Genomic DNA, 12,725 nt, shown 5'->3' with positions numbered 1-12,725 from the left:
CCAAAACAAATCATTATTCAGTTCAATGCAAAAAGTTATAATGAATGATGATATCTACATGACGACAATGTAATACTAGATCCTCAGATATCAGAAAAAGACATCATATAAACAAGAGATCAGCGCAGAGACCTAACACAGAAGATCCAGAGAAGAACAAGAAAAATGACACCAGAATAAAGTCATGGATTTGACTACTATGAAAGATAGAAGATTTTAGAGTGACGATAACAACCCTTTAGCTTTTAAGCTAGTTTGATGATATCGCAAATGACAGTTCTTCGATAGATGCAGATAGAACTTAGAGGACATATCATTGAATTAAGAAATAAACTTGTAAGGAAACTTATAGTAAAAAAATACTCATATAACATGAATAGGTTATCAGCAGGAGAAATCAAAGGATAAAAGTGTGAATGTGAACAGCACATAGAGTTTAAAAGACGAGGCCCCACGAGCGTGAAACTCCCTCTCCTTACTGTGCAAATAGGTAATTACACAACACACACACACATACACACACACACGCACACACACACACACACACACACACACACACACACACACACACACACACACACACACACACACAGAGAGAGCCGATAAGATCAATAACCAACCGCACGACAATAGAATATGAAGTATCCAACGATTTGAGATTTGAAATTTCCACTGTAGCGAGACAAAGAAATGAAGAGTGGGTGCTGGTGGCCAGTGGTGGTGTTGTAGTGATAGTGGTGGTTGATGGATGGTGTTGTGTGGTGTGGGTATGAGTGGCGGCGAGGGATGATGGAAGGTGTAACGAAATATGAAGATGAAATTGGTTTTCATCTTTCGATAACTGTCCCACCTACCCTGACCGATTTACCTCCCCTCGCACCATATTTCCCTCTGCCTCCTAGTGTATCTTTAGTGACCAATACGGCCTGACTCATTACTCTAAAATGAGTCTCTCTCTCTCTCTCTCTCTCTCTCTCTCTCTCTCTCTCTCTCTCTCTCTCTCTCTCTCTCTCTCTCTCTCTCTCTCTCTCTCTCTCTCTCTCATTTCTGATGAAGGAAGTAGCGGTACATATGAATACCCCGCCCCTCCTCCTTACGTGAGATGAGAAGATAATATTCTCTCACTGATAAGTGAGGGAGTTGGGGCGCGGTGGGCTCCCCTAAAAGATAAAATGATGAGACAGATAACATCGAAATCGAGACGTTGCCGGAATGTAAAATCAACGGCTACCGCCATGTGGTCCCGCTCGGGAAGGTTTTGACAACACTGTCACAGAAAACGGTAAAATCCAATTACAGAAAACGAAGATGTTGCAGTGGTTTGAAGGATGGCTGGTGATGATGGTGATCAAAGGACAGGTTTCTTCTGAAAGTATTGCCGCGGCTAGGATACACTGCTCCAAGGTTTTGTTACAATTATAAAAGTTTAATTTACTGAAATAAACTCAGTTTCTTCTTTAATCTTAGATCAATTATGATAAACTGCAAAACTTCGTTGCCGTTGACAGTTCGGTAGTTCCGTCTCTTGAGTCCGTGAACATCTTGGTGTTACTGAAACATCCATTCTTTCTTGGTAACCCCACATTACAGGAATAGCTTAGTTTACCTCTTGAATTTGATAGCGGGGTGAATGGAAGCGAAAAAAGAAGGCAAACTACTCTTTCTAGATGTGCTGATAGAGAATCTGATCATTTGTCCTTTAAAATCTACAGGATGCCTACCACATCTGAGAAGTATATTCATTATTTCTCAGTACATAATTCTTTTACAAAATGTCTGTACTTGTGTCTATGTTTTTAAGAGCACTACGGATATGTGACTCCATAGGCTTGGTAGATGAATGTAGTCATATAAGACGTATCTTTAGGCAGTTATATTGTCCCAATTGGTTTGTGAACAAAGCTTACTGGAAAGGCAGGAAAACATTTTATGCTTCTTGGAGCAAATATGCGATCTGATAAGGATGATAAAAATGCTTAGTGTTGCCCGATTCTCCTAACATAGCTAATCGAAGACATGTTCTAAAAACATTGCTTGTAATATTGCTTTTCAGTACAATAACACCACCAATAAGACCTTGATAAATAGTAGGCTAAATCATGCAACAATTGGGAGTGTTTACGCCGTCAAATGCAAGCCATGTAAATATATCTATATCGGCCAGACAGGCACAACTGTAACGGAGAGATGTTTTTGTCACCGACATTCAAGACGAGGGATGACCACAAAAATGCGATCACTAAACATTGCCATGAAAATGCTCATCCCATAGATCTTGAAGATCCCGTTATCTTATACCCCTCTGCTGATTATGCCACACGTAACGTCATTGAATCTGTTTTGATTGCTAATAATAAGAACTCTAATTTGTCCCCAGGCAATTTCAAATCTCATCCTAGCATTTACCAAATCATTATAAGAGAATTGACAAAACATGAAAACATAAAAAGGTTGTTCATGACACACCCAACTACCCAGGTAAACCCCCGCCACGTGACCCCCTTAATCACTCTCCCTTACAACGGTTATGGCCAGACAAAGCAGACAGTGCTAGGTTTATAAAGATTGGTGTTTGACGGCGGAAATCAAGTGTGATGTTGGGACTTAGATAAATTTGTTAAACACTGTCACCTGATGAGGTGGATTGTCTCCACGAAACATGTAGTGCCACAAGCAAAGAAAAATTACTTATTAGATATAATTGTATGAAATCTTACTGAAGTGCGATTTCACCTTCATGCTATCATCATGGACAATTTGGGAGACCAAATTGGAGGTGGAAAGATGGAGTGAAAAAGATTTTGAGTGATCGGGGCCTGAACATGCAGTAAGGTGAAAGGCGGGCAAGGAATAGAGTGAATTGGATCGATGTGGTATACCGTGGTTGACGTGCTGTCAGTGGATTGAATCAGGGCATGTGAAGCGTCTGGGGTAATCCATGGAAAGTTGTGTGGGGCCTGGATGTGGAAAGGGAGCGGTGGTTTTCGGGCATTATTGCATGACAGCTAAAGACTGAGTGTGAACGAATGGGGCCTTTGTTGGCTCTTCCTAGCGCTACCTCGCAAACATGAGGGGGGAGGGGGATGGTATTCCATGTGTGGCGAGGTGGCGATGGGAATGAATAAAGGCAGACAGTGTGAATTGTGTGCATGGGTATATATGTATGTGTCTGTGTGTGTATATATATGTGTATATTGAGATGTATAGGTATTCATATTTGCGTGTGTGGACGTGTATGTATATACATGTGTATGGGGTGGGTTGGGCCATTTCTTTCGTGTTTCCTTGCGCTACCTCGCAAACGCGGGAGACAGCGACAAAGCAAAATAAATAAATAGAATAATATATATATATATAGTAACGTAAGGGTAAGAGAGATGTGTGGAAATAAAAAGAGCGTGGTTGAGAGAGCAGAAGAGGGTGTTTTGAAATGGTTTGGTCACATGGAGAGAATGAGTGAGGAAAGATTGACCAAGAGGATATATGTGTCGGAGGTGGAGGGAACGAGGAGAAGAGGGAGACCAAATTGGAGGTGGAAAGATGGAGTGAAAAAGATTTTGTGTGATCGGGGCCTGAACATGCAGGAGGGTGAAAGGAGGGCAAAGAATAGAGTGAATTGGAGCGATGTGGTATACCGGGGTTGACGTGCTGTCAGTGGATTGAATCAAGGCATGTGTATGGGGGTGGGTTGGGCCATTTCTTTCGTCTGTTTCCTTGCGCTACCTCGCAAACGCGGGAGACAGCGACAAAACAAAAAAAAAATATATATATATATATATATATATATATATATATATATATATATATATATATATATACATATATATATATATATATATATATATATATATATATATACATATATATATATATATATATATATATATATATATATTTTTTTTAAACTATTCGCCATTTCCCGCGTTAGCGAGGTAGCGTTAAGAACAGAGGACTGGGCCTTTTTTGGAATATCCTCACCTGGCCCCCTCTGTTCCTTCTTTTGGAAAATTAAAAAAAAAAAAAAGGAGTGGGGAGGATTTCCAGCCCCCCACTCCCTCCCCTTTTAGTCGCCTTCTACGACACGCAGCGAATACGTGGGAAGTATTCTTAATCCCCTATCCCCCGGGATATATATATATATATATATATATATATATATATATATATATATATATATATATATATATATATATATATATATATATATATCTGGGAGTGGATCTGTGAGTGGATCAGGCAGGGGATGGAACCATGGAAGCGGAAGTGAATCATATGGTGGGGGAGGGGGCGAAAATCCTGGGAGCCTTGAAGAATGAGTGGAAGTCGAGAACATTATCTCGGAAAGCAAAAATGGGTATGTTTGAAGGAATAATAGTTCCAACAATGTTGTATGATTGCGAGGCGTGGGCTATGGATAGAGTTGTGCGAAGGAGGGTGGATGTGCTGAAAATGAGATGTTTGAGGACAATATGTGGTGTGAGGTGGTTTGATCGAGTAAGTAATGTAAGGGTGAGAGAGATGTGTGGAAATAAAAAGAGCGTGGTTGAGAGAGCAGAAGAGGGTGTTTTGAAATGGTTTGGGCACATGGAGAGAATGAGTGAGGAAAGATTGACCAAGTTGTTAGGAGCAGTGAAAAGTTTTTATCGAGGATGTCAGGCATGTGTACGTGTAGGAAGAGAGGAAAGTGATTGGTTCTCAGTGAATGTAGGTTTGGGCAGGGGTGTGTGATGTTTCCATGGTTGTTTAATTTGTTTATGGATGGGGTTGTTAGGGAGGTGATTACAAGAGTTTTGGAAAGAGGGGCAAGTATACAGTCTGTTGTGGATGAGAGAGCTTGGGAAGTGAGCCAGTTGTTGTTCGCTGATGATACAGCTGGTGTCTGATTCATGTGAGAATCTGCAGAAGCTTGGTAAAGTGTGTGAAAGAAGAAAGTTAAGAGTAAATGTGAATAAGAGCATGGTTATTAGGTACAGTAGGGTTGAGGGTCAAGTCAATTGGGAGGTGAGTTTGAATGGAGAAAAACTGGAGGAAGTGAAGTGTTTTAGATATCTGTGAGTGGATCTGGCAGCGGATGGAACCATGGAAGCGGAAGTGAATCATAGGGTGGGGGAGGGGGCGAAAATTCTGGGAGCCTTGAAGAATGTGTGGAAGTCGAGAACATTATATCGGAAAGCAAAAATGGGTATGTTTGAAGGAATAGTGGTTCCAACAATTTTGTATGGTTGCGAGGCGTGGGCTATGGATAGAGTTGTGCGCAGGAGGATGGATGTGCTGGAAATGAGATGTTTGAGGACAATGTGTGGTGTGAGGTGGTTTGATCGAGTAAGTAACGTAAGGGTAAGAGAGATGTGTGGAAATAAAAAGAGCGTGGTTGAGAGAGCAGAAGAGGGTGTTTTGAAATGGTTTGGGCACATGGAGAGAATGAGTGAGGAAAGATTGACCAAGAGGATATATGTGTCGGAGGTGGAGGGAACGAGGAGAAGAGGGAGACCAAATTGGAGGTGGAAAGATGGAGAGAAAAAGATTTTGTGTGATCGGGGCCTGAACATGCAGGAGGGTGAAAGGAGGGCAAGGAATAGAGTGAATTGGAGCGATGTGGTATACCGGGGTTGACGTGCTGTCAGTGGATTGAATCAGGGCATGTGAAGCGTCTGGGGTAAACCAAGGAAAGCTGTGTAGGTATGTATATTTGCGTGTGTGGAAGTATGTATATACATGTGTATGGGGGTGGGTTGGGCCATTTCTTACGTCTGTTTCCTTGCGCTACCTCGCAAACGCGGGAGACAGCGACAAAAAAAAAAAATATATATATATATATATATATATATATATATATATATATATATATATATATATATATATATATATATATATCATCAGGAATAGTTGAAGAAACACAGAAGAGCAATATTAAACAAGATTAGAAAATAGACTGTTCATCACTAAGTACACAAAGTTGGGCCAAGGGAGACCGTCATTGCCGGGTGTGGATTTGAAGTAAGGTCGGGCTCGCCTGATTTTCTCTGGCCTTCGTAACCCAGGACCGGGTGGGTCAATGAGACGCATTCCCCATGTTCTTAAATAACCGATTCGAAAAGATGTGGTATATAAAGATCAAATGTACTGTCACTGGATTGAATCTGGTTATGTGAAGCGTCCGAGGAAACCATGAAAAAGTCTGTGGGGCCTGATTGTGGAGACGGGAATATGGTAACTGTGCAATGCACATGACAGATAGAGAATAGGTGTGAGCGAAATGCGGACTTTCTTCGTCTGTTCCTGACGCTGTTACGCTAACGCGGGAAACGGGGATGAAGATTAAAAGAAAAAGAAAGATATATCTTTATCTACAGGATCGTTAGATGTAGTATTACTAAATACAGCTCTTATGATAATCTTAGCATCAATCTAAGCATGTACAAATTAGATCCTTTCATAATTAAACGTGTACAGGATCATTTGATCATCCATAACCTGATCCTTGCTTTTGATCACCTAACCTTTGCCTTTGGTCACCCAAACCTTGCCTTTGATGAGCTGACCTTTAACTTTGGTGGTCACATTTCTTTCTTAACCCTCCTGGCTGACCACCTGACGGGGTCATGTGTCTTACATATCATAAATATATATGTCTGTAAAATTATATTTTCTTTATTTCCTTTGTATCCCAGATGTGAATTATCTTGAAAGCACTTGGATCTTTGCGTCTTATTTTACTTGTAATTACCTGCGTATTTTTTAATCCCATGTTCTTTTGTTATCTATCTATCTATCTACGTAAATGGTATTGCTGGTGAATTTCTTAAGAAAGGGGGTGACCGTGCTGTTGACTGGTCAGTTAGGATCTTTATTGTATGTATGGGTCATGGAGAGATGCCTGAGGGTTGGCAGAATGCACATATATTGTCACTGTATAAACTATAGAGGTATGAATTTGTTGGGTGTGCCTAGTAAGTTATGAGGGAGAGTAGTGATTGAGAGGGTGAAGGCATGTACAAAGCGTCAGACGAGAGAGGAACAATGTGGTTTCAGAAGTGGTAGAGTGTGTTGATTCGGTGTTTGCTGTGAAGAATGTGTGTAAGAAATACTTAAAGAAAAGGAAGAGTTTGTATGTGGCATTAATGGGAGGAAGCATATGATAGGGTTTATAGAGATGCCTTGTGGAATGTCTTTCAAGTGTATGAAGTGAGATGAAAGCTACTATAAGCAGTCATGGAGCATTGAAGAATGTGTGATATCGTTATCTGGGAAGGCGAAATGGGTATGTAAGGTATAGTAGTCCAAGCGATGTATGGATGTGAGGCATGGCCTATAGATGAGGATGTGCGGAGGAAGGTGGATGTGTTGGAAATTAAATGCTTGAGGATAATATGTGGTGTGAGGTGGTTTGTTTGAGTACGTAATAAGAGAATAAGAGAGAGGTGTGGTAATGAAAAGAGTGTGGTTCAGAGGACTAAAAATGGTGTGCTGAAATGGTTTATGTGGAGAGATTGTGTGCGGGAACGTTGACAAAGAGGAAATATGTGTCAGAATAGGAGGGAAAAAGAGAAGGGTAAACCAAATTGGAAATAGAAGGATGGAATGAAAAAGATTTTGAGTGATCGGGGCATGAATATGCAAGGGTATGAAAAGCGTTCACATGACAGAGTGAACTGTAACTATGTGGTGTACTGGGATCGACTCTGTCAAGGGACACAACCAGGGCATGTGAATTGGCCAGGGGAAGCTATAGAAAGGTCTCTAGGGCCTGGTTGTGGATAGGGATATTTTGCTTTGTCGCTGTCTCCCCCTTTAGCGAGGTAGCGCAAGGAAACAGACGAAAGAATGGCCCAACCCACCCATATACACATGTATATACATACACGTACACACACGCAAATATACATACCTATACATCTCAGTGTATACATATATATACACACACAGACATATACATATGGAATAACAACCATGGAATAACACATGGAATACCATCCCCCTCCCCCCTCATGTGTGCGAGGTAGCGCTATTAAAAGACAACAAAGGCCCCATTCGTTCACACTCAGTCTCTAGCTGTCATGCAATAATGTACCGAAACCACAGCTCCCTTTCCACATCCAGGCCCCACACAACTTTCCATGGTTTACCCCAGACGCTTCACATGCCCTGGTTCAATCCATTGGCAGCACGTCGACCCCGGTATACCAAATCGTTCCAATTCACTCTATTCCTTGCATGCGTTTCACCCTCCTTCATGTTCAGGCCCCGATCACTCAAAATCTTTTTCAATCCATCTTTCCAACTCCAATTTGGTCTCCCACTTCTCCTCATTCCCTCCACCTCTGACACATATATCCTCTTGGTCAATCTTTCCTCACTCATTCTTTCCATGTGACCAAACCATTTCAAAACACCCTCTTCTGCTCTCTCAACCACACTCTTTTGATTTCCAAACATCTCTCTTACCCTTACATTACTTACTCGATCAAACCACCTCACACCACATATTGTCCTCAAACATCTCATTTCCAGCACATCTACCCTCCTGCGCACAACTGTATCCATAGCCCACGCCTCGCAATCATACAACATTGCTGGAACCACTATTCCTTCAAACATACCCATTTTTGCTTTCCGAGATAATGTTCTCGTCTTCCAAACATTCTTCAAGGCTCCCAGAACTTTCGCCCTCTCCCCCACCCTATGATTCACTTCCGCTTCCATGGTTCCATCTGCTGCCAGATCCACTCACAGATATCTAAAACACTTTACTTCCTCCAGTTTTTCTCCATTCAAACTTACCTCCCAATTGACTTGACCCTCAACCCTACTGTACCTAATAACCTTGCTCCCATTCACATTTACTCTTAACTTTCCTCTTTCACACACTTTACCAAACTCAGTCACCAGCTTCTGCAGTTTCTCACATGAATCAGCTACCAGCGCTGTATAATCAGCGAACAACAACTGACTCACATCCCAAACTCTCTCATCCACAACAGACTGCATACTTGCCCCTCTTTCCAAAACTCTTGCATTCACCTCCCTAACAACCCCATCCATAAACAAATTAAACAACCATGGAGACATCACACACCCCTGCCAGAAACCTACATTCACTGAGAACCAATCACTTTCCTCTCTTCCTATACGTGCACATGCCTTACATCCTCGATAAAAACTTTTCACTGCTTCTAACAACTTGCCTCCCACACCATATATTCTTAGTACCTTCCACAGAGCATCTCTATCAACTCTATCATATGCCTTCTCCAGATCCATAAATGCTACAAACAAATCCATTTGCTTTTCTAAGTATTTCTCACATACATTCTTCAAAGCAAACACCTGATCCACACATCCTCTACCACTTCTGAAACCACACTGCTCTTCCCCAATCTGATGCTCTGTACATGCCTTCACCCTCTCAATCAATACCCTCCCATATAATTTACCAGGAATACTCAACAAACTTATACATCTGTAATTTGAGCATTCACTCTTATCCCCTTTGCCTTTGTACAATGGCACTATGCAAGCATTTCGCCAATCCTCATGCACCTCACCATGTATCATACATACATTAAATAACCTTACCAACCAGTCAACAATACAGTCACCCCCTTTTTTAATAAATTCCACTGCAATACCATCCAAACCTGCTGCCTTGCCGGCTTTCATCTTCCGTAAAGCTTTTACTACCTCTTCTCTATTTACCAAATCATTTTCCCTAACCCTCTCACTTTGCACACCACCTCGACCAAAACACCCTATATCTGCCACTCTATCATCAAACACATTCAACAAACCCTCAAAATACTCACTCTATCTCCTCACATCACCACTACTTGTTATCACCTCCCCATTAGCCCCCTTCACGGAAGTTCCCATTTGCTCCCTTGTCTTACGCACTTTATTTACCTCCTTCCAAAACATCTTTTTATTCTCCCTAAAATTTAATGATACTCTCTCACCCCAATCTCATTTGCCCTCTTTTTCACCTCTTGCACCTTTCTCTTGACCTCCTTCCTCTTTCTTTTATACCTCTCCCACTCATTTGCATTTTTTCCCTGCAAAAATCGTTCAAATGCCTCTCTCTTCTCTTTCACTAATAATCTTACTTCTTCATCCCACCACTCACTACCCTTTCTAATCAACCCACCTCCCACGATTCTCATGCCACAAGCATCTTTTGCGCAAGCCATCACTGCTTCCCTAAATACATCCCATTCCTCCCCCACTCCCCTTACCTCCTTTGTTCTCACCTTTTTCCATTGTGTACTCAGTCTCTCCTGGTACTTCCTCACACAAGTCTCCTTCCCAAGCTCACTTACTCTCACCACTCTCTTCACCCCAACATTCTCTCTTCTTTTCTGAAAACCCCCACAAATCTTCACCTTCGCCTCCACAAGATAATGACCAGACATCCCTCCAGTTGCACCTCTCAGCACATTAACATCGAAAAGTCTCTCTTTCGTGCGTCTATCAATTAACACGTAATCCAATAACGCTCTCTGGCCATCTCTCCTACTTACATACGTATACTTATGTATATCTCGCTTTTTAAACCAGGTATTCCCAATCACCAGTCCATTTTCAGCACACAAATCCACAAGCTCTTCACCATTTCCATTTACAACACTGAACACTCCATGTATACCAATTATTCTCTCAACTGCCACATTACTCACCTTTGCATTCAAATCACCCATCACTATAATCCGGTCTTGTGCATCAAAACCACTAACACACTCATTCAGCTGCTCCCAAAACACTTGCCTCTCATGATCTTTCTTCTCATGCCCAGGTGCATATGCACCAATAATCACCCATCTCTCTCCATCAACTTTCAGTTTTACCCATATCAATCTAGAATTTACTTTCTTACACTCTATCACATACTCCCACAACTCTTGATTCAGGAGTAGTGCTACTCCTTCCCTTGCTCTTGTCGTCTCACTAACCCCTGACTTTACTCCCAAGACATTCCCAAACCATTCTTCCCCTTTACCCTTGAGCTTCGTTTCACTCAGGTCCAAAACATCCAGGTTCCTTTCCTCAAACATACTCTACCTATCTCACCTTTTTTCTCATCTTGGTTACATCCACACACATTTGGACACCCCAATCTGAGCCTTCGAGGAGGATGAGCACTCCTCGCGTGACTCCTTCTTCTGTTTCCCCTTTTAGAAAGTTAAAATACAAGGAGGGGAGGGTTTCTGGCCCCCCGCTCCCGTCCCCTTTAGTCGCCTTCTACGACACGTGAGGAATGCGTGGGAAGTATTCTTTCTCCCCTATCCCCAGGTATATGTATATATATATCCCCAGGGATATATATATATATATATATATATATATATATATATATATATATATATATATATATATATATATATATATATATATATATATATATATGTATATATATATATATACATATATACATATATATATATATATATATATATATATATATATATATATATATATATATATATATATATATATATATATATATATATATATATATATATATATATATATATATATATATATATATATATGTATATATATATGTATGTATATTTGCGTGTGTGGACGTGTATGTATATACATGTGTATGGGAGTGGGTTGGGCCACTTCTTTCGTCTGTTTCCTTGCGCTACCTCGCAAACGCGGGAGACAACGACAAAGCAAAATAAAATATATATATATATATATATATATATATATATATATATATATATATATATATATATATATATATATATATATATAAAGAGAGATAGAGAGAGAAAGAGATGAACAGCCAAAATGATCGTATGTATCTTCCTCTTTCCCAACAGAAAGGACATCAAAGGCCTAAAGACAGGCACTGCGGTACTCCAGCCAGTTCAGCCTATTCCTGCGGCTGATAATGGGAGAGATGGTGATGTGACAGCTGGTGATGGGATAGTTGATATGGAAGATGGTGAGGGGGCACCTGATGTTGTGGGAGCTGTTGGAATGGCGGCTGTAGACAGGAGGGCTGCTGACGAAGTAGGCTATGAGGGAGTAGCTGATGACGAGGCAACTGAAGAAGAAGCAGGTGGCACCAGGATATATGGTGACGGAGTATCTGTTAAAGAAGCAGATGGTGACAAGGTTACTGGTGGACACATGAGGTTGCTGAAGGCGTCATGGAGGCAGCTGGAGCATGAGCCAAGTAACGACACCAGCAATAGCAATGTAATCCAGGTGCGTGTGCTGTACTCTCACTCCAGCTGTGCCTCTGCTCTCACTCACCTTTAGACACACTCTTACTGCAACTGTACGGCTACTCTCACACCAGTTATAGTGTTACTCTGACTCAACTATAGTGCTGCTTTCACACCAGTTGTAGTTTTACCCTGGCTCAGCTATAGCGTTACTCTCATACCAGTTGTAGTCTTACTCTCACACTATCTGAGACCTTCATGATAGTTCCTCTAGATACAAGAGACAAACTAGCTTTATCTTCCACTCCTTATGTCGAACACCCACCTGAGGTGTCCGATACTCACCTCACCTGGGGTGTCCGAAGCTCACCTGGGGATATCCAACACTGTCCTGGGGTGTCCATCACTCGCCTGGGTTGTCAAATACGGACCTGAGATGTCGACAACTGAGCCAACACTCACCTGAGGTGTCCAACACTCACCTGGGGTGTCCAACACCCACATGGGATGTCCAACACTCACCTGGGGTGTCCAACACTCACCTGGAGT

The 12,725-nt window shown here is 41.5% G+C and overlaps 1 protein-coding gene across 8 annotated transcripts in view; it reads left to right on the top strand.

Moving 5' to 3' along the window:
• LOC139762555 (uncharacterized) overlaps positions 1 to 12,725 on the top strand; it is a 712,972-nt gene that overhangs the window by 648,005 nt on the left and 52,242 nt on the right. For all 8 annotated transcript variants that reach the window (XM_071687585.1, XM_071687584.1, XM_071687583.1 and 5 more), the window contains exon 5: positions 11,826 to 12,216. In XM_071687585.1, coding sequence (XP_071543686.1) covers positions 11,826 to 12,216 — 391 coding nt within the window. The remainder of the gene's footprint in view (positions 1 to 11,825; positions 12,217 to 12,725) is intronic.

Source organism: Panulirus ornatus, chromosome 43 (genome assembly GCF_036320965.1).
Source record: "Panulirus ornatus isolate Po-2019 chromosome 43, ASM3632096v1, whole genome shotgun sequence".
NCBI lineage: Eukaryota > Metazoa > Arthropoda > Malacostraca > Decapoda > Palinuridae > Panulirus > Panulirus ornatus.
The sequence above is the reverse complement of the archived record's forward strand: the minus strand, read 5'-3'. Positions and strand labels throughout refer to the sequence as shown.